A 24816-nucleotide genomic window follows, 5' to 3' on the forward strand; every position below is an offset into this window, starting at 1 on the left:
AGACTAATCTGTGGTATGAATGCAATCCCCCATTAGGGCAGAAGAGCCCATTTTAGGGTCACCACCAATTGGTGTGAAACCCAACTTCCACAGTTTACACATGAAAAGTTACCAGACCCAGGCCCTCCATCTAATTTTATTAAGCCCCTAAAGCAGTGTTTTTCAACCTTGGGGTCTTGACCCCATGTGGGGTTACCTTAAATAATAAAATTGCATTAAATAATTTAAAATGAACTAAAAAATATTTTTTTTTCAGGTTATTTTATTAAAGAATTAAAAAAAATATTAAATTATGTTTTCAAATTATAACACAATCTCATGCAACTGCATTATATAGTTTCCCTTCCTCAAATATAAATCTAGTTAAAATACAGATAAAATAACTGAGCTGGGACATCTTGTCACTAGCGTGCTACTTGTAACAATATCGAACGGTAATTTAAAAAGAAAAAATGCTTGGGGTCCTCAGAAATTTGTTACATCAAAATAAAGTCGCGAGTCAGGGCCCAAAAAAAAAAAAAAATTTAGGAATCACTGCCTTAAAGTGAACGCACAAAGTGGCAACAAACAAAACAACTCCCAAACCAGAGAATGGCTCAAAAAACTGGAAAACAAAATGCAGAAAATAACTTAAAATCACAATATACAGCAGTGTTTTTCAACCTTGGGGTCATGACCCCAGGAATTTAAATGGGGGTCACCTGAAATGTCTAATATTGATAGAAAACAATTTACTCATTCAAACAATCAAAAACTACTTCTAGGAAAAAAAAAAGTTTAATATATCAAAATGAGGTCATGAAACAAATAAAGGTTGGAAACTGATGTACAGTGAAATCACAGGTAATGCTATAGTAAAGCATTAAATTAAGAATTGTGATCAATTTTTTTGAACCTAAGACCATCATTAGACTTTAAAAACTACCGTTTAACTACAGTTTAAAATGGGTAGGGAAAAAAAGTTGTTATATTGGCAGAAAATAATCGTGAAATATGGTGAAAAGACAGTCACAGACACAATAATGGTTTAACATATGAAACATTACATGAGAAAAGTGTTTGGAAAGGTTTAAAAGTGGAATAAATGTCTGAACTGGAAAAGAATTACAGAAAAGGCACTGAAATTTGATGAAGTGGCATAAATGGGAGAAATGTAACAAAAGCACATTAAAAGGAGCAAAAATATAGCAAGAAAAAGTGATGGGGAAAAAAATAGGTTAAAATGTGTTTCTTGAAGGCATCTGGCGACCCTCCTCCCAGTGTCTGGCGACCTCAAATGCGGCCCTGACACCCAAGGTTGCGAACCTCTGCTGTACAGATGTGAATTTTGAGTGTAATGAGTGAGACTTTACCACACAGTAGTTCAGCCTTGCTCTTGTTGCTGGTGCTGTTGTTGTTGGGTGTGGTGCACACCCCGGTGAAGTCCAGAGCGTTGCCCAGCATGGTGTTCATCCTGCGGAACACGTTGGCGTTGCTGCAGGTGGACAGAGCCGGAGACTCCGGGTCCGGACTCTCAGGTCTGCGGGCATCGTTTCTCTGCGGGGGTGGGGACCACAACTTTAACATACGGACGTGTTTATCAACGTGAAACCAAGTGTTGTGTGAAATAGCAGGCTATGAACCAGTGAAATGACTATATAAAAAGTTGTTTAAACTTCACCGCGTGCTGCGTAGTGAACTCACCAGGGAAAAGGCCATGATGTGGACAGACAGCCTGAGGTGTTAGTGTCACAATGTAAACGTCGCTCTGCTCGCTAATGTCATATTTAAGAGGTCTGCCGGAGTCAGATAATTAGCGCTAATTACATGAACCTGTGCCCCGGGCTGAGCCTCCACGGCCCCCGTACATGCACGCGCTGCTCATCAAAGAACACGCCGCCTGTGAGAGTAGTAGGCCGCGTCACGTGACACACAGTGAAGTTTTGGCAGACATATTGAAAACTGTTTGGCATTAAAGAAACAGAAAATACGTCTCTTTGAAAATAAAGGATGAATGTGAATATGTTTTGATATAACTCAATTTTAATGTTGTATACAAAAAAAAAAAAAAAAAAAAACTTTATTCACAACAGTGTATCAATCAATCAATCTTTTTATTTTGACTCAGGTCCATTAAAAAAAGACAAACAAACATACAATGTATGTATTCATTGTCTTTTCTTATGTACCTTGTATCTCTGTTTTGGATTGTGACTAGTTGGGCTGGGCGATTTTGCTTAAAAAAAAAAAAAAAAGTTTCGTTTTGATTTTTGAATTTTTTTTTCAATGCAAATAAAAGTGACTGCAGACATCAGATTTATTGTAAAAAAGTGCAACTTTATTGCTGTGTAAAATGCATAAAACATTGCATTCAACAATTTCAATCTTTAACCCAGGTTTAAGCAAAAGTGCAACAGCAACTTCACAGTAGCTTAAATTTTCTGATTAAGAAATCAGATAAATACATATTTGATAACATAGGACATTACAATTAAAAGCGTAATAAACTCTTCTCTTAGCATCTAAGCATAATGAGAATAAAAAACTAAACGTGCCTGTGGCGCACATAGAGCCTACTCAAAGGGTAAACAAATGTAAACAAAGAGGGGACGGGCTCACATTGCGCTACGGTAACGCACAAGGACGAAGCGCAAAAAAGTCCAAAAAACTGTGGTTCAATAAAACAAAACAAAAAAACTTGAATTTGCAAAAAAAAATAAATAAATAAATAAAAAAAAAAAATAGTTTTTATCTACAAATTTGATAAATCGATTTTTTGCCCAGTCCTAGTGTGTAGATATTTAAAAGGTGTAAAAAAAAATATTTTAAAACAACAACATCTGGTTAGTCTAAAACCTGTGGTTCAATTTTAATCACAGATCTTTTGAGTGACCTCTGTATTATTTTGGTTTTAGTTTTGTGTTTATGTCTTTATAGTCAATGGTTTATGTCTGGTGTTTTGATTCAGTCTTTGTATATTTACCTCCGCCACCTATTCTGGATCAGTTTCAAAAATTAAAAAATCCCTATCTCTCATCAATGGAAAAAGTTCAAATATTTATAACTTTGTGACCGATCATTATAATTTATTCTGTGTTGTATCAAGTTGAATCCAGATCATTTCATCGCAATTTTTTGAAAGAAATGGGGGAGTTCATATGTTTGGACTTACTGTATACTACCACAACTACTACTACTAATAATAATAATAATGCATTGGATTTTATGTAGCGTCTTTCATATATGCACTCAAAGTGCTTTAAATTGCATCATTCTTTCACTTCATACACAGACTGTGGTGGTAAGCTACTATTGTAGCCACAGCTGCCCTGGGGTAGGGTATACATTTTTTGAACAAGTCTTTAAAGTGTAAAGGATCATTGTATATGATCAGGCTGGAGGTTTGCGCTCTCTGAGTGGTCTTGTTTATTAATGCAGTTATTGTTTTTTGATTAAAAATAAATATATTTAATATTTTTACCTTCTTCGAAAACAAATTTTGAATTTCTTAAGAAACATTTATAAACTGTAATTAATTTCATATTCATTACCTACTACGAAGCTGGATTTCCTCTTGTCGCAGTAACTTCTGGGATTTATTCTGTGTCCCGTACTACAACGCTGGCTAACTTCTTACTGGGCTAAATCACCATGGTAACTTACGCTGAACACCTAACCTGGTTTTGTTTTTGGATAAGATTTGAGCGAGTACAAAAGCCCCGCCTCTTGACCAATCAGTTCTCTTGGAAAATGAGCTGCTCATTGTTAGAAGATCCCGACTGTTGCAGATCTGACAGCTACGAAATAAAGAATATTATAATAGACCTTTGTTTACATATTTGCAAAAAAACATACAAAAAACAAGAATAAGTGATTGTAAAACATTTTTTTGAGGAAAGGTGGTTAGATTTTTCCACAATGCATTTCCAATCCTAACCATACATTAATTACATTGTACAACATAACACATGGAGACCAAGCAATAGAAAACCAATTAGTTAAAGTCATATCCTAACTAATTAAAATGTGGGCAAATCCTATTATGGTTATAATTTGTGTATCTTTTTCTGCTATCTTTGTGTACCATATTTTTTAGACTATAATGCGCACTTAAAATCCTTTAATTTTCTCAAAAATCGACAGTGCGTCTTATAATCGTATGTGCCTTATGTACCAAATGAATATGTCAAAATGTTTTAGTACAACTTTGGTAAACTATGAAGCTGCACTGCTTGATGGAGTTTTGGTGTTCTTAAGTGCTGTGCTTCAACATACTGAACTGAAAAAGCGAGTGTATTGTTCTGTATTTTATGTGTTAAACCTGAACAATGTTGAGAGTTATTGTTAATGAGTTGATTAAAGTTTGACTTATCTAACTATTTTGTTTCACTTAATAATAATAAACCAGTGCGCCTTATATATGAAAATAGACCCATTCATTGATAGTGCGCCTTATAATCCGGTGCGCCGTATAGTCTGAAAAATACGGTATTTTTGTGGTATCAAGTGTGTTTTTAGAGTAATTTTGTGTATTATTGTTGTCATTTTGTGTATCTGTTACGACCCCCTCTAGGATGTTATGTCAAGGCTTGAGGGGCCGCAACATAAACAAGATGCCACACAGAAATCGAAGGTTTATCTAATGTCTTTATTAACAAAATTCTGAAAGTATCAACAGAACAAACTAAAAGGGACTGGAGACCCTGGCCAAACCGAACAAAAGTAGGGAGGACACTGGGCCAACCCTATACAGGGCCGTTGTCCCAGCGTCCACCCTCTAAACTACAAAAACATACAAAAGACTAAAACTACCAGAAATCTCCAGTCCAAACTAAAATAACAAACTTACACAGATCTCCAGTGGGGAGCTGAAGAACTCTCCCCACATGTCTGCTTCTGGTCAGTTGTTGTTGTGCCTCTCTCCTTCTGGTCCTCTCAGCCCTTCATAAGCTCCTCCTCCCTGTCCTACCTGATTGCTGATGTGAGTCAGGTGTGTTAGGAGAGAGGAGGAAGGGCAGGCTGAGAGGCCAGGAGGCACCAGCCGTAACAGTATCTATGTTTTCCTTTTGTGTATTTTTTTATTGTTTGTGTACTGTACTCAACCCCTATCTTATCTTATTTTGTCTTATCTGGGTTTTTGTATTCCTAGACATGGAACAAAGCTCATATAGACACAGAGATTTCTATCTGATGAGCCTTTTCTTACCTACAGTAAATGTTATTAACTGGTCCCTCCAGCTGAGCTTTTTCAACATTCGACGTCATGTAGATGGTCTACCAGTAGGGAGCAGAAAAGTTCTTTGTTAAAAATATCTCCTAAACATTTCTTTTAAAAACCTGCTGGATCTTTTATTTTGTTTCAGCACAAAAAGGTGACAATTTTGTTGATGACAATAAAACTGAAATAAAAGGATCTTTTAATTTAGATTTATTTTGCGATGCACTGTAAATGGTTTTACTGAAAAATATCAGTAATAGTTCATTAAATAAAGAAAGAAAAAAGATGAATATATAATCTGAAACACCCAATACAAAATAATAAAAAATAAAATTAAAATGAAAAGCTTAACTTTACTAGCTGATAAAATCACAATATGATACTTTTATAACTATAGATAAACAATATGATAGATTTGCTGCTGATTTTTCCTTTTTTTCCGGACAATTCTCTGTAAATCAGGTTGTTATGGTTTATGTGAAAACTTGTGTATTTTTGTTAATTCACCTTTTGTGAATTATTTAGTAATTTTTAATGTTTTGTTTTGGTTTCTTTTTTGAGTAATTTTGTGTATTTCTGTAATTTTGTGTGCATACTTTGGGGGCCACATGGGTCATTCTCATGGAACCATATTAGAATAACATGTCCGTAATGATTGTAAATACAAAATGTGAAATTCAGTTATATAACTAAATATTGTAATCTTATAATATCTTGCACTAAGATTAATTTTCAAATGAGAATGAATAATTTTTGTATTTTGTTGCATTTTCTGCTGAAACTCTCATTACGGCAAGTCCTCCAGTTCTGACTGAATGTATGTTTAAACAGAGTAAAATTAAAATATTCCTGAAAAAAAATAATGTAATCTATACTAGATGTTTTCAAATGGCAGATTTATCATCACCAAAATTTTCAACCTCAATTCCGAAAACCCATGAGTCATTACCGCAACAGCTGTTGATTTAATAGTCAATTTAATGAATAGAAATACAGGAGCTTTAAAATGTGTGTGCATACTGTTTACTATATGTTCAGGTTTGACGAATCATTTTGAAAATACCTCTTGGTTTTATTGAAATAGCAACAATTCTAGCTTGCAGATTGTGGAAGGTGTTGCGGTAATGAGAGAAATCAGTCTAAATCACAAAAATGTTAATTTAAATGAATATGCCTGGTCAGAGTTTCAAGAAACTGTGCATGACTATCAGTAATTAGATGTAAAAAAAAATTGAAAACGTATTCTTTTTTTCTAATGACCTTGACGTTTTGAGACCATTGCGGTAATGAGATTTTTATGGACTTGTTTTGGAAAATATGTCCTAAAAGGTGATAAATTGTCAGTAAAATCTTTAAAATTAATGACCACAAACACTTAAGACCTTGCTAATAATGCCCCCCCAAAAAACAAATGTGTTTACTCTTGTCTTTTAAAGATTTCATGTTGTAACTCTATGAAATCAAGATTTCATGAGAATCACCCACTACATGTGGCCCAGTTGTCCATATCTGATGCAGGTCACATCAAGTAACGCCAGCATCCTCAGATTAAATCTCACCATCTATTTTGCCCAGGCCAAATGAAAAAGACTGACAGGCCGTATTGGGTCCGCAAGCCATTTTTGTTGTTAAACCAAGTACTTGGTGAATTTCTGGATTTCTCAGACCAACCATTTAGCCACACTCTAAGACATTTAGATCATTCCTTCTCCATTCTGATGCTCAGTTTGCATTTCAGTAGGTTCTAGAACATGTCTGTGTCCACTGGCGTACACAGAGGGAAATGAATCCCCCCTTTTTAATTTCATTTTATTCTGCTGTAATTTCTGATCAATTTGATTGAACTTGTAAAATGTGGTCAAAGCTTCCCACGATAAATGTGTAACAATTACAAACAACACATTTCTGCTCGACATTGCAAATTAATACAGAAAAGGAAAACATGAAGCATCCCTTTTTGTACTTTATTGATTTCATGTCAATCCAAATAGTCTGTGTGAAAGTGACATCAACAAGTGACCCAGTTTTTCATGAAGGGGGAAGAAGATGCTTTCTTACGGGAGAACACATTTGTGCACATATAGATCTTCACGTCTTTATTCCACTGATTCTTGTGAATTTAATAGCCAACACAGTCACACCTCAGTTAAACAGTCTGTACATTGGCCATAGTGTGATGACTTTCCACAAGGCTTAAACTTCATATTTGAAGATGTCGTTTATATCGTGCCTTGAAGCTAGCAGGCAATACAACTGCATGAGTGATTTACTTTACACGCAAACTCCATCACTGTGAAGGCCAGAATTTCTCAACCAATGTATCAGAGCACACTATTATACGCTCATCGATCAGGTTTGGTGTTTAAAACTGCCCCAATTTGGTTTTAATGATTAATTATAGCTAAATTGTGTAGTTGTAGTTACCATTACAAGCCTCAAAGTCAGCAGGGAATGCTAAATTAATTGAAAAATCTTACGCTGTGGCAGAGTTAAAAAAATAAATAGTGTAAAAATGTAAAAAAATATTAGTATAAAACTTTAAATTTTGCTGTTTTGAAGCTGCTGATTTCCCTTTTATAAGCAGCATTTTCCTGCTTTGGGGATTGAATTTTACAAAAATACTTCACTTTGAGATACTATAATTACACGATATTGTCGGACGATATTGGCAATTCCACCGATATATTTAACAGACATAACAGGCTTTGGTTCCTTGATCAACCCATAGAGAGATCTATACATACTGTAGATGCCTCATTACCCGTTGAGAGGTGGGACTAAGCACCGCCATAGTGTGTGTGTGGAGCAGACTGTAGAGTGTTTAGAAATCAACACAGGAAAAAGCAGTCAATCTTAAGAACTATTCACTGAATTCACCAAACAGTTTGATTTTTTTCGTAATTTTTTTAATTAGTCAAATATATGTGCAAAAAAATATCAATTGGATTAATGCAAGTTAAAAAAATGTAATTGCCAAGCTTTAGGTCAGAGGATTTTTATCAGGGTAACTGACTCCTCTGACCCAAAAGCTTGGCACTTAATATTTTTTACTTGCATTAATCCAAGTGTGCAGATCTCTTTTGCACAAATGTTTTAAGCCCTGGCACTTTGGCAGATTTAGGTCGTGAGTGCGGTGATTCTTCTTCTAATCACTCAAATAGGTAGGAACTGTTTAAAGTAGGATGAGCTGCAAGTTTGTTTAAAACCTATTTTCATGAATACATGTGTTTTACAGGACGTAAGTTGAAGTATTTTTCACAAGGAATGACTACAGCCTTGACTTTTATCAGCAGGCCAACATGATGAGTCTGTAGAATAATTGCCTCCACCAAGTAAGGAAGTAATGTTTTCACTGGAGTTTTTCCGTTCTGCTATTTGGATGATTTTTAACAGGATATCTCAAAAGGTTCTGAACAAAAATATTTGGTGAGCTGGTACAGAATGTGAAAAGTTAGAACAGGCTTGATTTAGGAGATGATCTGGGAAGTACTTTAGATACAGTATCAGGAGAAATTTCTAAGCAATAACTTTCCTACGGTTATGAACGGATTTAAATAAAATTTGGGGGAACTGATCTAAATTTTGGAGTTTGCTTTGCATTTTGAGTGCTTTTGTTCTGCATGTTAATTCCATTACAGAAACTAGATCTCTGCAATTAGGTGTAGGGTGAAAAATATCAGTTATTGGCCAAATGAGTTGTAAAAATATTAGTGTATTATATAACATTGTTATATTGTGCATCCCTAATACTAGTGTTTTAATCTGAATGTTTGTAATGCAATCGCTAATCTGCGTATAAGGTTTTTAACGTAATACATGACACATTTTGCATCCTAACTCCATGAGAACAGAAGTTTACCAGTTAAACCACCTGCACTGTCACCACTTCAATTAGGCAGCTGCTCAAATAGAGAAGAGGTCACTTAAGAGTCCCTGGAGGATCCGTCACGCTTGGTGAAGCATCTCGTGGCTCATTTGGGGGGGGGGGGTCAGCTCTACACATGATGCAAAAAGACACTAATGCAGTGGTGCATCACAAATGAAAAGTTAACATGAAATATTGATAACATCTGATGTCCTCAGAATTCAGATCTTTTGAGTTGGTGAGGTAGAAGTCATGTGACCAACACAGGGAGATGCATTCACGTCTTTTATTCATAAGATGGGATTATTACTTTTCCATTTATTTTTTTTTTACACCTTATGCACAGCAGATACAAAGACGAACATTTTCTAAATCACAAACTAAATTCCTTCATCGGTTTTTAAATCCTACATCCCATTTTACAATGGCCCCCCTCGCCAAAAAAAGCAACCCTTTACATTTGAAGTCCAGTTTCACATTCTGACAGATCCATTTACAGCAATCTCATTCAAGCAGGACGGCACGAGCCACGTTCAGAACAGATACCCACTTCCCCTTTAAACAAATTGCACTTTTTCTTCTTTAAAACTACTTCAACAAGATATTAGGATCAAAAATTACCAAAAACACAAGACGACTAAACACCCAACTTATACAGTTTCATTATTTAGTTGCACAAAAATGCATAAATATACATTACGCAAAGACGCACAAAGATACTTGTACTTTTCTTTGCACAAATAATGACAGACATTGATTGGACTCTAAGGACGAGGAGGATTGTCAGAACATAGGGATGCATTCACAAGGTCCATGCGAGATAAGCCATTTAAACAGCCTAGCGTTCACAGAGGTAAGACCAAGATTTCTACAGGAAAAAACAAAAGATTTCGTTGTCTAGGCCAAAGAGGCAACGCAAACACTAAGAAAATTAGGATAACACAGAACTCTGCGCTCTAAATTCATGCCAAAAATACTTCAACATGCAAAGACTCTAAACCCCCCCTGGACTGGTGCCTCCCGCCCACACGACTGGAAAGGACTAGCTTAACAACTGTAACTTTAATGCGTCTAATTTTTCCTCAGCAACAGTGATCCATCAAGTCTCAGCAGATTTTTTTTGTGGGAGGTTTTTTGTCCAAGTGCTAAGATGGTACCGCAGGGTTGTCAGATTGTCAACGGCAAAGTGGTCTCAACTCAAACTCCCCCCACAGACAATCGGAAGGAGATATAAATACTGTTTATAATAATGCACACTTGTCCATTAAATAAACCTGATTAAATTATTGAGGAGCTTGGCAAACCTCACTTCAGTTGGATAAAGGTGTGGTTTCCAGAGGCCTGCGGGAAAGAAGGAAAACAAGCGTTAGTGCACAACGTGTCCGAAACAAATTCCATAATCAGAACATTTGCTGGTGATTTTCTGCTTTTGTCAACAAGTATCATTGCTTAACTTTCCAACTAAAGCTGAAACGATAACCTGTGTTGGCCCAAGCAAAGATAACTGGTGTGTTTGCAGTGGAAAGTGACAGACTGTGATCACAGTAATGTCAACCAGTTCAATTCTCAGATGTTTAATGGCTTTCATCCAACAGTGGAGGCCTATTCTGGTGATACCTTGTCAAAAGTTAGTTTAAATTTGTCCCTTAAAAATTATGCCAGGGTTTATATTAAAGGGATCCTCCACGTTTTTACAAATGACTCAAGTTGAATCTGTCTGCTGCAAAGAACCGTTGGCATTAATGAGCAGCAGTGGATCCTGGTTGCCTGTAGTAACATGCACGGAGCTTTTTTCTTCATGCGTCTACGAAACAGCAGAGTTGGAACTGTCGCCCCCTGCGGTCACAGATTTTATTTTTTTTAAATAACAGGCTTTGTTAGGCATAGATCTAATAAGGACATTGCAAAGGTTTGAGGCCACATTTGTATAAATAGTGAATATCCCTTTAAGGGTATAAGAAAATCTTGATTCAGGGATATATTGCAATATTTCACCGTACGATTATCGTATCGATCCAAAAAATGTCAAACTTATCAATCGTTATTCTTTAAACCTATCGATTTTAACAAACATGGCACGTAAACGCACCACATAAGCCACTTGGAAGTTGATTGCATTAGTTTGATAAACACACCACTTGTTTTTGATATTGGTACTTCATTTGTTCACCTGAAGTGGTGACACGTCACAACAGAAGCATTACACCTCAAACCAAACGGCTGCACAAAATCTCGTGCAAGTTCAGTTGTCGGTAAGTTTCATAAGTGGAGTTTTTTCCTATTTTAAGCGTTTCTGAGAGTCTAGCCGTGTAGCTAGCGCAAATCATATGAAGCATATCAAATGTAAAACAGTAGTTGACTATCAACCTTATTCAGCACAATGTTTCTTAGCCTGTAAACTTATCTAGATAGGAAAAGATGACGAATTAAACAGGAACAAAACAGTAAAGTGTAAAGTGATGCGGACGTGACATTCTAAAACATAATTTGGGAAATTTTGAAATGGAAAATCAGAAACCCTATTGCATAGGCCTTAGCGTTATGGTCCCAGTTTTCACAAGCACTGGTCCTGTGTCACTAAGTGCTATTTCCTAGACATCTAAGGATGTTATTCCTCAACAGCCGGCTCGTCTTTGCTGCTTAACAATTAAAGAAAATGACTTGAGTCAAAACTTTAAAAATAAGACCCTTCATTGTGTTTGTCGTTTCAGGTCTGGGAAAATCCCATTAAAGGTCAACATTTGACTCCGTCGATGAGACTTGTTGACAAACAGAATATCTCCAAACCAGCCGTCCGACTTCTCCATTCGCTGCCACATTCTGCAGATTTCAGTTGAACATTGTGTAGTGCGAGCATCACCGATGTCAGGTTAGCAGAGAGTTGTGGTTGGTAGAAATCTTTGAAATAGTAAAATCAAAAACTGTTTGACCAAAGGTTACTCACTAAATATCTAACAAAACTGCCGGGACTTCCATCCAGGCTGGGAAGTCTCAGAGGGGGTGGGGTACCAGCGCATCTAAAGAAACACAAACATAGTCATGTACACCAGATCCAGGTTCTAGTGCTTCAATCCTCAACACTGACACATTTGAATAGGAAGATTAAAGCCTGATATGAAACAACCCAAAATGTAAAAAGTAACAATTGTAAAAAATAAATAAATTTAAAAAAAAAGGATAATAAAACCCGAAATGTAATAGCATCTTGACATTATTGACTTTTTAAGCCAAAAATGTCAAAAACCATTTGCATTTATAACATTCCCATGGACTTTTTCTTCTGCAAATAGTTTTTTTTAATCATGTTTGTTATACTGTGTTACAAATACTGTAACCAGGATTTGTGCACAAAGTGACAAGATGTGGCAGCTCAGACATTTCCATACTGTACTTTATTATATTTCTTTTTGTTTCCACTACTTTTATTTAAACTAGATTTATATTTGAGAAAGTGAAAGTACAGAATACATGTATTAAATTTTGTTTGATGTGTTTTCACTTGAAAAATATAGACTTTTTAAATAAATATATTTTTATTCAGTAATCAATTTGATCTATTAGACATTTCAGGCAACACCATTTGAATTCCAGGTGACCACACACAGGGTTATGATTCCAAGGTTGGAAAAAAAAAAATGCATTATGGGGCAGGCAAAACATTTATCCACTAACATTGTAATCATTTTATTACATCAAAGTGAGTCAATGATTTATGGATTAAAGGGCGTATGAGTAGGTGTATATATATAAAAAACTTTTTCTCTTCATATATATAAAAATGCTAAAATTTTATGTTTTGGGCTCAACATTTTGGGTTTCATTGAACAGTTATTACATTTTGGGTTTTATTAATTTTTTTGTAACATTTCAGGTTGTTGTTACATATTTGGCTCTAACAAGGCGAGTTTAGGATGACTGTCCCTTTAAGTCCTGGTCGCTGAAACTATGGGAATGTAGGTCACTGACAATAGTCGTGGAGTAATTATCAGACATGGAAACGTGTTGGTAATCCTGAACCTTTCCACACCCGTGTTTGTACTAGACGGCCCTATGACCCCCCCCCCGCCCCCCAACTCAAAGTGCTACACAGTAGTGTGGATGGTTACAGTGGCTTAGAGATCAACTGGGAATTTTACATTTGTTTGAGGACAGAGGATCAGGGCATTTTAGGGATCTTTCATCAGAATGCAATTAAAGGACAAAACCACACCCCCCTCCCTCCAGTTGGCGTGCAACCCGCTCAGCTTATGCTCCAACAGGGCCGTGGACAGTGAGTTGGCACCTCAGAAAGAAGCCTCATCAGATCCAACAACTTCTCCAAGCCAATGCCTCACATTCCTCAGCTGCTCGTGTCCCACTAACTCCGCCCCCAAAGCAGTGGCTGCTACTTTCACGCCACAGCCCGACTGCTTCCTTACATCAAGGGAGGAAGTCGTGCGACAATGAACTTTAAATGACCTAACAAGGGAAATATTTTCCATTGCTATTGTTACCAATTACCCTGCTCACTCTTGTGTACTTAACAGGACCACTGCAGTAACGTTTAGACTTCAGCTGGCACATCTTATAAACACTAATGCCTGAACACAATCTGGATGTGTTCAAAATGGCACACTCAGTATATACTCATTAGATTATGATAATGGGAATGGTATACTTCTACAATACCGTTAGGAAGTTTGAAGGTATAGTTAGCTCGTGAGCTTTTTAATAACAGAAAACAATGTGTGAGTTGCTGAGGTTTTGAGCAATAATTTCAGAAAAGTATTGCTGCCTCGCTTTGAATAAGCCATTATTGAATTTACGCAGACTAATTTTGTGCAGCTCTAGATGATTTTGGAGTTTTGTTGTTCTCCATTTACGCTAGTCTCTTCTACAAACATTACAACTTCTGCATCTTCTAAATATATCCGTTGATTTTCCACCTTTGAAAGTTCTGGAAGCATTTTAAGTGATAAAGTGATCAAGTAGAATATCAACATCTGCTCTTTCAACATTTCAGAGATTTTGGGAGGCCTACGATTGCTCTACTAATGAATATTTGTTAACTTTAAAGTAAGAGCCCTATGTACAAAAACTTCAAAAAAAAAAAGCTTTTGTTAGTATAAGTAGTATGACAACACAGCCTATGTCTCACAACTTCCACCAACAGACCAAGAGCAAAATCAAGTACATTGAGTCTCTCGTAAAAATCAAAGCTTTAATAACGTTAAACCTACTGTACAAACTATGACTCAAGCCGTTTTGCCATCAAATATTGATTTTATGCTAAATTAGTCACCTTTACATTCTAAATCATCAGCAGACAAATGTCTAAAATTAGAAATAAAGACTACGAACATCTTAAAACCTGTAGGTTAGAGCGACACGCGATGACCTTCAGCAGTTTCCTCTTCCATAAAACATCCAATTGACCCTTAAGAAATCCATTATATCCAGTATAAACTAGTCGACTTGGACTTTTATGCACGGTCAAGGTTAAGTTGACAGACTAGTTGGAGTTATAAGGAGAGAAACACACCGGTTGGTCCCTCACCTGGGCGTGGAGGGCTGCAGCAGCGGCAGCTGCCGCCGGGTAGGTGAAGGCCGCGTGAGGGAGGCCTGGAGTCAGCTCCGTGGTGTACAGAGGGTACGGAGTCCAGGCATCCGGTGATGCTGGGATCAGTGCTGCCCCGGTCAGATCATCTGAGCAAAAAGAATAATCAGAGTAACCAATGAACAGGCCTCAGGCGTCAAGTTGTTGCATTGAAACAGGTACAATTTGACCAGGTTTTATTTCTAGTGTAGAATGGGACAGGACAGTTTTTAGGTATTTGGACCCAACATTGGTCCTGCTTTAGACTGATATTTACATTAACAATGAAACCTCTGTATGTTTGTGGGCCAGAGTTTCAAGCAAACCAGAATGTTTTTTGATCAAACATTAACTTCAAGCAAAGTGTTACTTACGACAAGTAAGTAGAGGTGGGGACTCAACCATTTCTACATTAGTGCTAATCTGTTTTTCCATGTATAAATGAAATAAAAGTATGTAGTATATAAGGCACCAACAATATCCAAGCAATAGGTGACAGGTAGTGACTATTTAAATTTGGGGACATTGTTTAATAATTTCAAGATTGAGCAGAATTTGGGAAAAATTTAGTTTCTTTGGACAATTTGAGAATAGAAATTACTTCCATCGTGTTATTCAAGCATGGGGAAACTGAACCCCTGCAAATATTGTAGAGCTTCACTGAATTTGTGACAAATTCAATGAAGCTCCACTTGAATAATAATAAAGTTCTACTTCCAAATAAACCTGTTGAAATGTTATGTTTTATTTGCATGGATGCCAATATTAATGTTTGGATATGATAGTGTTTTAAAATTGCTCCTAATTTTATAGTTGATTTCACTTAATAATTCCCATGAAAAGTTTCAATGTTTTTAATATTGCCAAAATTCCAGAGCTTAAGTTCCCGTTTGCAACCCTACTGATACATCCACAACTAAATTGTTTGGTAATTTACACAAAAATTCATGTTTTCTTCATTTTTAATTTCCCCTGCCAGCCAATTTGGACATTTTAAAGGGCTGGATTTGGCCCCTTGGGCCTCGAGTTGGACACACGACCTCCAGAATATCACAAACAAACTCCATTGAATTGCCATGTACGCCTTAATCTGTTTCCAAGCATTCTAGCACTGCTCTGCTCACACAATCTGAATAGTGTCCAACTGTCTCATCATTGAACACATGTCCACCATATTGAATCAAGCAGTTGTTTTGTTTTTTTAACTCAACCCTGTGAGTGGTATTTCCCAGCTGGACAGAAACAAAGCAGAGATGAGACATGCATGTGTGGAGGTGAGTTAGTCTCTGTTAGATAAAGTCTCTTAAAAACAACTGTCCCTGTCTAAACGTAAGGGGGAGAGGGAGGGGGGGGGCAACGAGGGCAGCTGACATTGCAGAGGTGAGAGTGGATGAGAGCCTAGAGTGGTGCAGCCGTACAACTTACATGGGTCCCGTGCAATGAAGTGTGCTCCTAGAGCAGGGTGGATATTTGTGGGGTTCGGTGTGGCCATCAGCTTACTCTTTGCCATCTTCGTGTTTGCTTTAGCAAACTCTAAGCGCAGGGTCTGGGGACTTTCGGGGTCAAAACGGATACCCTGAGGGAGAGACGGAGGAGGGTTGACAGCATTGTAAGGGAGGTGGGCTGAGTTTGAGCGACTAAAGCTCAGTGGCGTCACATGGCCGTGTTTCCCTGAAGCGGCGTTTCAATACTCAGGACGCATCCTTCAGCTTTCCTCGAACCGAACACTCTATAGCAGACATGGGCAACTGGCGGCTACATGCGGCTCTCGGTCTAATTTTGTGCGACCTTCAATGTTAACTCACAAAATGACAGAAAATACACTAAAATCTACCCAAAAAAGATCATATTAAAAAAACACAAAAAATACTCCAGAAACAAACAAAACGACATGAGTAATACACAAAATGACTAACAAAACTAACACAAAATGACTATAAAACCCCACAAAATACAGAAAACGACAAATATAGGGAAAATGACAATACAAATACACAATTAGACATACATTTTAGAGGAAAAATACACAAAAAGACAACCGAAATGCAAATAAAATGACTTATAACAAGCAAAACAACAACATGCACAAAATAACAGAAACAATCACAGTAAAAACTGTTTGCTGTGGTAATGCTCAGATCGGTCGTTATTCTGTGATAAAAGTTGCCCACATCTGCTCTATAGAGTGTGCTAAATGGGTCCGACTGCGTTCAACAACATGAAGATTACGTTAAATGGAGAAAAGCAAACTCAAGGATACGCCCCTGACATATTTAAACGTGCTTTTATCCCTTTCCCCTCCCGGTGAGCATCAGGATGAGAAGAAGTCACTCTTCGCACATCCAGGAGGAGAAGGAGACCAGGAAACGGGCCGATGGTGACGCTCCAAGATTCACTTCATTTTAGTGGTTTATCCCTGCTTGTGTTCTTGTGCCCTAAGCATTGTGCCCACATGCAGGTGAGTAGGTAATTTGGTGTGTGTGTGTTTGTGTGTGACTGCTGGAGTGTCTAAGAGGTGATGCTCATAGGGAAGGCTATAGGCTACAAAGAGAGAAGTGTTAGGCACTGCCATCGTGGGCTACTGGGTGACAAAAAACAAAAAACAAGAGGTTACACTACTGAAGACGTGTCCAAATAACACTACATATGTGTTTATAGTAAAAGCAGTGATATGCAAAATGAGAAAAGCTATACCAGACTAAGAAGGATGTGTATCAAGGTCAAAGTAAACTACCGTAAAGGCTACGGGATTCTGGTCTCTTTCCAAAAATGACCCTGCCATTGAATTGTAAAAGACAAAATGGGTTGGCTTTGAACAAGGGTGTAAACATTAAGTTCTTGTTTTCATTGCCCAACAATAAACATTTCAACAAAAAGTTAAAACAATCTAAACATTTAAATAAAAACAAGTAGAGTAAAACATGGTTAAAAACAGGGTTAACAAGAAATAAAATGTTAAAAAAAAAAAAAAAAATCAGTGCTTACGTTTAGCGCATTTTTTGCAGCTTCAGCTCCAGTGCGACTGTCGAAGGTTACAAACCCGACAGGCTGGAAGATAAAACACACACCAACATGGATACAGATGAAGCCCCACATCAACGCAAGAAAGAGCACAAGAAGCAGTAGACTCGCACCAGTTACAATCTGATTTAAAAATAAACTCTAAACCTTCTCAATAATTAGAAAAGTAAGCTTACTTGGATTGATGCTGAATAACTTATTAGGTACAAACAGGAGCATAATTCTCCATCTTTACTCCCAGTCATTGGCTTCTTCCAAAATGCTATATTTTTACTTTAATGATCAAGCTTTGCTGCATCTTGAAGATTTACGCAAACCTCGTTCCAGACAATTACTCTAAGGGTTGCTTTCATATCAACATGGTCCAGGACTTTGTCCGAATCATGGATGGAGAACAGTAAAAAAAAAAACAAACGCCTTGATACGGCTCCGTTTGCATTCTCAATGTACTTTGAGTTGCCCTAAAACCAAAAAGAAGCTCAAATCGTACAGTGTTGGGATGATTTTCAGCAGCAAAAAGCATAAGTGAACAAACAAAGGAAGAAAGTCGTCGACTCTGACTTGAATTTTATCAATGCATGTGTTTTTCCTGAAGCCGTAGCCAGCTCAACACAACCTTTTATTCTGGTGAATTTCTACAAACCCCCCCCACTGCTTCAACGTCCAAATATGAGCCGTTCGCTTGTTTTGTTTTTACTTTAATTGCGCTACCGTCTGTCAGTTCTACATCAGAGCTGTGAAACGCACTTAATTTGCTTCCAAATGCTTTGAGACACCCTTATTTTTATTCCGCTTCTTTGATCTGGCCCAGACTCCAGTTGCATGTTCAGTGGTGGGACGAAAGTTCCCGATACGATAACGGGCACATTTTAATGAACTGCTGTTGGGAAAAATAAAAATTTGACTAATTTTGGACATATTTACATCCTTAAACTGGATAAAACTTTTCAAATCAATAGAAATATAAAAACAGCTTTTTTCCCCCATTTAAAGTGCAAAAAGTTCCACTAGTTCAAACAGAGCCAAACCAGAGACTAACAATCACTTCCTCATGAAATTCTTCAAGAAAAATATTCCCATCTGTACATGAACTTTGCATATCTGTCTACACAGCCCAGATTTAAGATATTGACAAATTCTTAATCAAGATAACATTTTCTGGCAGCAATCAGTGGGCATTGATCCTGGACATATTGTGATTCCACCTGTACCATCCTTAATAGATCTTGTGATGTTTTAATATCGCAGATATATGGTCCGTCCTAGAGCGGTTCAAGTTGGCCAGGATTCACGAGCCTTTTTAGAGCAAAACTTTTCCATTTTGTTCTCATTCTTTACTATTCACCCAACAGGTGAAGGCAGAACGCTGCCACCGTCAGTTTGCTTCTCCTAGAGGTTTCTCACTTTTGTTTCCGCTCTCATTGCAATTGATGGTTGCGTTTGGCTTTAGGAAGCTTTTGAAATGAGGTGAAATGACTGAAAACTAAGTTTACCAAGTAACTTGGGGGTTTTGTCTATTATTAAATATTGACAGAAAGAATTACAGTCTAGAGTCTGTACCAATGGTCTGCAACCTTTACTCTCTAAGGAGCCATTTTGTCTCATCTCACTTGGATTAAAGTCTTCCCTGAGCCAAAAAAATATACCTTCTCAATGAAATTTATTAAATTCTATACAGTTATTATATAGAATAATGTTTGATTTAATTTGATTTATATTGATTATGTAAAATGCAACATAAACAGTTTAAAATAAACACTGATATATAAAACATTTTAGTTAATGTATTTAAAAGGCTATAAAAAGTAACTGTAATTTGATAACGCATGATGTCAGACAACACATGATAATTGCTAATTTCTTGCCACACAAAGCATTCATATTTAACCGGCACATTGGCGGTTAAATTAATCTGTCCCCAAACAATTAAAATCTCTATTTTCTTCCAGAATAGTGTTTTTGTTGGTTTAGTTATTTACCAGGGATTTAAAACTTAAGGTTAACCACAGGTGCAGGAAAGTTGAGGGTCTGTAGATGTTGCAGGAGATGAAGTAGGAAGGTGCTCAGTCATTGCACAACGTGATTTATTTTGTTATATCTTAGTTTTATTTGTCATTATTCATTAATAGCCTCTGTAAGAAAATAATTGTTTTAAAGCTACAGGGAGCCATTGCAAAAGAGTCAAAGAGCCACATGAGGCTCCAGAGCCGCAGGTTGCAGACCCCTGGTCTATACCATCATCCCCAAGAAGAGAACTCAGTACGAGGCAATACAACAAAACAGCTGCTCAGTGGCGTGTTGGCATTCAATATAAACATTGAAAATATACAGAAATGAAAAGATGTCTACATGAGTCACTGATAAGTTGGCGTCAACACTGCCCGCCATCATTCACTGACAATGACGGAATCTCTCTTACCTGTTTTGATGTTAACTTAATCAGTGACCCTTCATAACCCTGTGGGGAAGAGAGACAGCCAATTATCCAACATGGAGTCACATGCAGGAATTCAGGCATGAACCGTGCACTAAAGGAAGAGAAATCTGCTGGTGAGGAGCCCGACCCTGAAGGATGTAATAATGGAAACAACTCAGATTAATATGACAAATGAGGATTCCTTTAAACAAAAACAATGCGCTTTAAGGTAAATGTAATGTAAAACAGGACACATTTACCTTAACGTACATGGATTAGGCACAAGTCTGAAAAGTAGGTTAGTTTTTAAAGTTTAAAACCACAACATAGGGCTGTGCAAAGCGCGAGTAAATTCCAGAGAAATGAGAGGAAATTTGGCTCGACTGCAGTATTGATAAATGGGATTTCGTAAGATCTGATTCACAGCCATGGAAGACTAAACAGATCTTGCTTTTGATCAATTGTAACCCTGAATCCAAACCAGCTTCAGCTTTAGATACCACAGAGGAAGAAAATGAGGCATTTATGATCAATGAGATGTTCTGATTCTACAGAATGTGAATCAGAAGTGTTTACTCAGCTCCAGGTTTGATGCGGACCTAAAACAGGGGGGGGACAAATTTTGCCTACATGTGAGCTAGGTCACAGCAGATTGGTGAGAGCTACTCATTTACACATTCCACAAGACCATCCATGTGCGAGGGATACCACCTCCAATTTGGTTAGCCGGGACACGGGTGGGAGGGCTGTTTGTGCAACTGAGTCCAGTAAAAAAAAAAAAAAAAGAACAAATCATGAACAATGATGTGGCCTCATTTCCATATAGGCAAATAACCAGATAATATTAGTTCGGTGCAACAAAAACACTAATGAACACACATTATATTGGATTATTTTTCTTCTGCAGAGGTGAAGGTAATGGATTACAAGTAGTCACGTTACTGGAATTGAGTTGCTTTCATGGGTACTCAAACTTTTGACTATACTTCTGAATCAGTCATTTTGCTTGTACTTAATAATGTTTTAACAGAGGTAAAGTAATTGGTTATATTTCTACACCCAACCGTTGCTGAGTAAATTATTTAAAATGATCAACGGACATTGTGAAACTACGAAGAATGAAATGACCAGACAATTAAATGCATCACATCACAGCCGACCAATCAGATTAAACTAAACGCACTGCGCCGAAACAGCATTAAATGCTGGTTATTTTCTCAGTTTTAGGGTTGATAAATGTCACTATACTTAGAGCCTAATAACTTTTTTTTAAATTTTGAATTAAATTCATTGGCGTTATTTTATTTTTCAAAGAATTGTACATTTTGACAAACCTTTTTATACAGATGCCTTTGTGGAATATAAATTAAGATTTGGTCTCTTCCTGTTCAACTTTAAACATGAGGTTTACTGTATGCAAGGGAATCGTGGCAAGATTTATTACCAAAATTAAACGTGGGGGTGAAAACAACTTGTAACTTTTACTTGAGTATCTCATGTATGACTTACTTGTACTTAATTACAATTTCAATCAACAGTATTTCTACCTGAGTGGGATACATCTGTACTCTCTGATTTATATTATATTGATTGTATTTCTTCTTCAGATCACACATTATTTAAAAGTGCAGGAATAAAAAAAAAAAGTTGCATTCCATTAGGAGCGTAACTGAGGGCAGGGGATCCCCTGACATCTTTAAACACTTAGTTCATCTCATCCTTCACCAAAAAAAAAAAAAAAAAAAAAACCTTTCCCATTTCGCTTTGCATCAGCTGGCAAAATATAGCCATCTTTTTCTTTTTTTCTTTACCCTGAGGGGTTACAAATCAAATCCCTTTCATTCTTCTTGCACCAATACCTCACAGAACTACACAACCCTCCATTTATCTCACATCCGCCGTGATAACATACATGTGTCACGCTGCGCCTCACCTTAAATGGTCTGAAGAGGAGGTAAAGTTCTCGAGGTTTGATATCGACTGGAAGGCCGCTGACGAACAGTGTTCGCACCTGCGGAGAGAACAATGACTCATCTTAGATTTAGCCTTTTATACGAAACGTATGATTATTAAAAAAATTGATGCATTTAACTGAAAAATTGCATAATGCACCTTGAAAAATACAGCGGCTGCTGTGGAAAACTTTTAGATTTAGGGACCATTAAGATGTTTTTAATGGTTTCAGATTAGTAGGTTGGAGGAAAATTCAATAGCTTATCTTTAAACAGGGAAACCTACCTTATGGATGGAAAACCAACGGAAGCAGATTAGGGCCAATTTTATAAGAGAAAAAGAATTTGGGTAAATCAAGAATAAAGTCGAAATGTCGAGATTAAAGTGTAAATTTCAAGAATGAACTCAAAATACAATATTGTGATAGACGTTAAAGGTTTGCTAACAAAGTCAAATCTACGGTAGCCGACAAGGGCCAATTCACCATGACAACAAACGGCAGATTGTGGTCGTCCACAAAATGCTGCGTATCGATGAATGTGTTAAACAATACTTCGAAGTTATTTTTTAGCTCATAAACAACATAATGTCTTTAAGGACTTTGAAGAGAAATTGTGAAAATGGAAACGTAAGGAAAAACCAGTGAGGTTTGGAAGAGGTGGAGCATTCAGTCCGTCTGTGGCCATTGAGGAGCTACGGAAACACATTAGGACCAGTTTGGATGGGACTGTTGTCGTGTATGGATGAGATCATCTAAATAAAAGGATGCTTTTGCAGCAGATTTGGTTAAAAACTATTTGACCTCTTCAATTATTCCAACAGCCTTTGACCTGGTCCACTTCCTTTAAGATGAAAGCCCTGGTCAAGACCAGAGATATTGATTTAACCTCAAAAACATTAAAACAAACTGGTTTAGGACCATGCGATTGGGAACTATTGCTTCTCTTTTACGTTTCTTTAAGGTTTGAATTCTATGCGCATTAGGTTGATCCCCACCTTGAAGGGGTTTGATCAGACAGAGCTGCTGTGATGTGCAGTCCAGCGTGGCCCAGAAAATAAACTGTGGTGCGAGGCCCATTAGTTCCCAACCGGTGGGGAGGCCCCCCTGTACAATGGGGCCGCCAAAAGGAACAACAGTGCACAGTATGAGACCATTTCCTTCCTCTGACCCGTGGCCCACAACATGTCGGCTTTTTCAGCCACAAACAATTACAAGTCACCACATTGGGCAACTTAAAGCGGGCTCTGCTGGATCCAAACTAGAGGTTAGAATTTATAGTTTGGCTGATGAAAGAAAGATGAAACCCTGAAAATTCTGCATCTCTTAATTTTTGTGTTTCAAAATACAATGTGACTTTTTTTTTTTTATTTGATTGATCTTTGCCCTTAACCTCAGGTATGGAATAATTTCTCTTTAATTGGGCCAGAAAAAGTCAAGTGTCCATGTCTGGCTTTGTTGTCAAGACAATGGGAGACAAAGGAAGAGCAACAAAAGGCCCAAAGCTCCCCTGAGCTTCACTGGAGGAAATATAGCTGCCACACAGAAAGCAGAAGAACACAAACAAAAATAGGGATCACTGAAATTTTTAATGCATTCTTTTCATACGAAGGAAAAAAAAAAAAAAAAACCTGCAATATTTTAATTAAGCAAGGGACAAAATTCTAGTGGTTAATTGGCAAAAATGAAAAAATATACATAAATAGCTTTTAAGAGTTGCTACATACATTTTAGAATTTGTTTTAAGTTATCATGTATGAAAAATAAAAGATAGGTATAATTTCGTTGGCTGAAAATCTGAATATAATGTTAGGGATGCAATTTGACGGATAATGAGTGGGTTTCAGCGATTGAAAAGTTGACAAATGACGCGTTATTAAAAATGTTACTTAGAAATGTTCAAAAAAATAAACAAATGCAGAAAAAAAAAAAACTTTAATGTAGAATACACAAATTTAAATAAAACACACTAGTGAAATAGATTAATCTCAACGTGGTTCACCTAAAAAGCCATTAACGTAAATTTAACTTGTGATTTAAAACAAATAAAAATCTAAATCCTGTGAAGACGCCCAGAGATGTTTGATTTTACGCACACCATCATTTTACAATATTAAGCAGAATAATCAACCACACGTGTTTTAAATTAAAATAAAGGTAACGACAGGTGCGTTTAAGTATCAGAACAGTTCAAATGTTTGTTAAAGTTTAGTTTTCTCACCTCCTCCTCGATGGACACGGGGTTATTCGGCTCTGCGTCTGTTTTCAGGCTCATGTCGTCGCTGTTTTCGGCCTCGGTTTTTGCTGCTGCTGCTGCTGCGCAAAGTATCAGGTTTTTCCTCGTCGAGTGATATTTCCCCCAAGCGCGTCTGAAGCTGCCGTGAAAGTCCTGGTGACGCTTGAACTTGAGTGGAGAGGAAGAGGATGAGGAAGACGTGCCGAGGTGAGGAGACGCGGTGTCCGAGGAGAGTTTGGCACAAACGCTGCGAGAGAGAATCATTCACGAAGGAGGGGGAGGAAGACAAAGCAGCAGTAAAACGTAAAGGTGAGACTTGGTGCTCCGTGTCCGTGTGTGAGGGTGAGAGTCAGGGGGAGGAAAGAGGTGCGCGTAAAAACCCAGAGCAGCTCGTGCGCTCACATCAATGCCCTCAGCTGCGCTACTAGTGCGCAAAGGAAGTACAAGTCAACTTTTTCCCCTCTCTCTCTCTCTTTCTTTCTCTATCTCTCTCTATCTCCGCCCCTGGCTTCCCCTCCTCCTGTCTTTCAATTAGGTCATCAATTATGTCCCGCA

General features: G+C 37.3%; 1 protein-coding gene across 3 annotated transcripts; it reads right to left on the bottom strand.

Moving 5' to 3' along the window:
- Positions 1-902: 902 nt before the first annotated feature.
- On the bottom strand, positions 903-24816 carry LOC114460954 (RNA-binding protein with multiple splicing 2). 3 transcript variants are annotated; one of them, XM_028442857.1, is made up of 8 exons: positions 24247-24816; positions 22008-22085; positions 20078-20116; positions 17623-17685; positions 16063-16213; positions 14584-14747; positions 12007-12079; positions 9360-10403 (listed from the first exon to the last, which is right to left on the bottom strand). In XM_028442857.1, exons 1-7 carry the CDS (start codon positions 24523-24525, stop codon positions 12014-12016), a joined length of 840 nt encoding a protein of 279 aa, XP_028298658.1. In that variant the 5' UTR covers positions 24526-24816; the 3' UTR covers positions 9360-10403; positions 12007-12013. The 3 variants fall into 3 exon arrangements, with proteins under 3 accessions (XP_028298676.1, XP_028298658.1, XP_028298668.1); XM_028442867.1 differs by having other exon boundaries at positions 9361-10403; positions 14599-14747; positions 24247-24812; XM_028442875.1 differs by lacking the exons at positions 9360-10403; positions 12007-12079 and adding an exon at positions 903-912 and having other exon boundaries at positions 14533-14747.

The sequence above is a fragment of the Gouania willdenowi genome, chromosome 3 (assembly GCF_900634775.1).
Source record: "Gouania willdenowi chromosome 3, fGouWil2.1, whole genome shotgun sequence".
Taxonomy (NCBI): Eukaryota; Metazoa; Chordata; class Actinopteri; order Blenniiformes; family Gobiesocidae; genus Gouania; species Gouania willdenowi.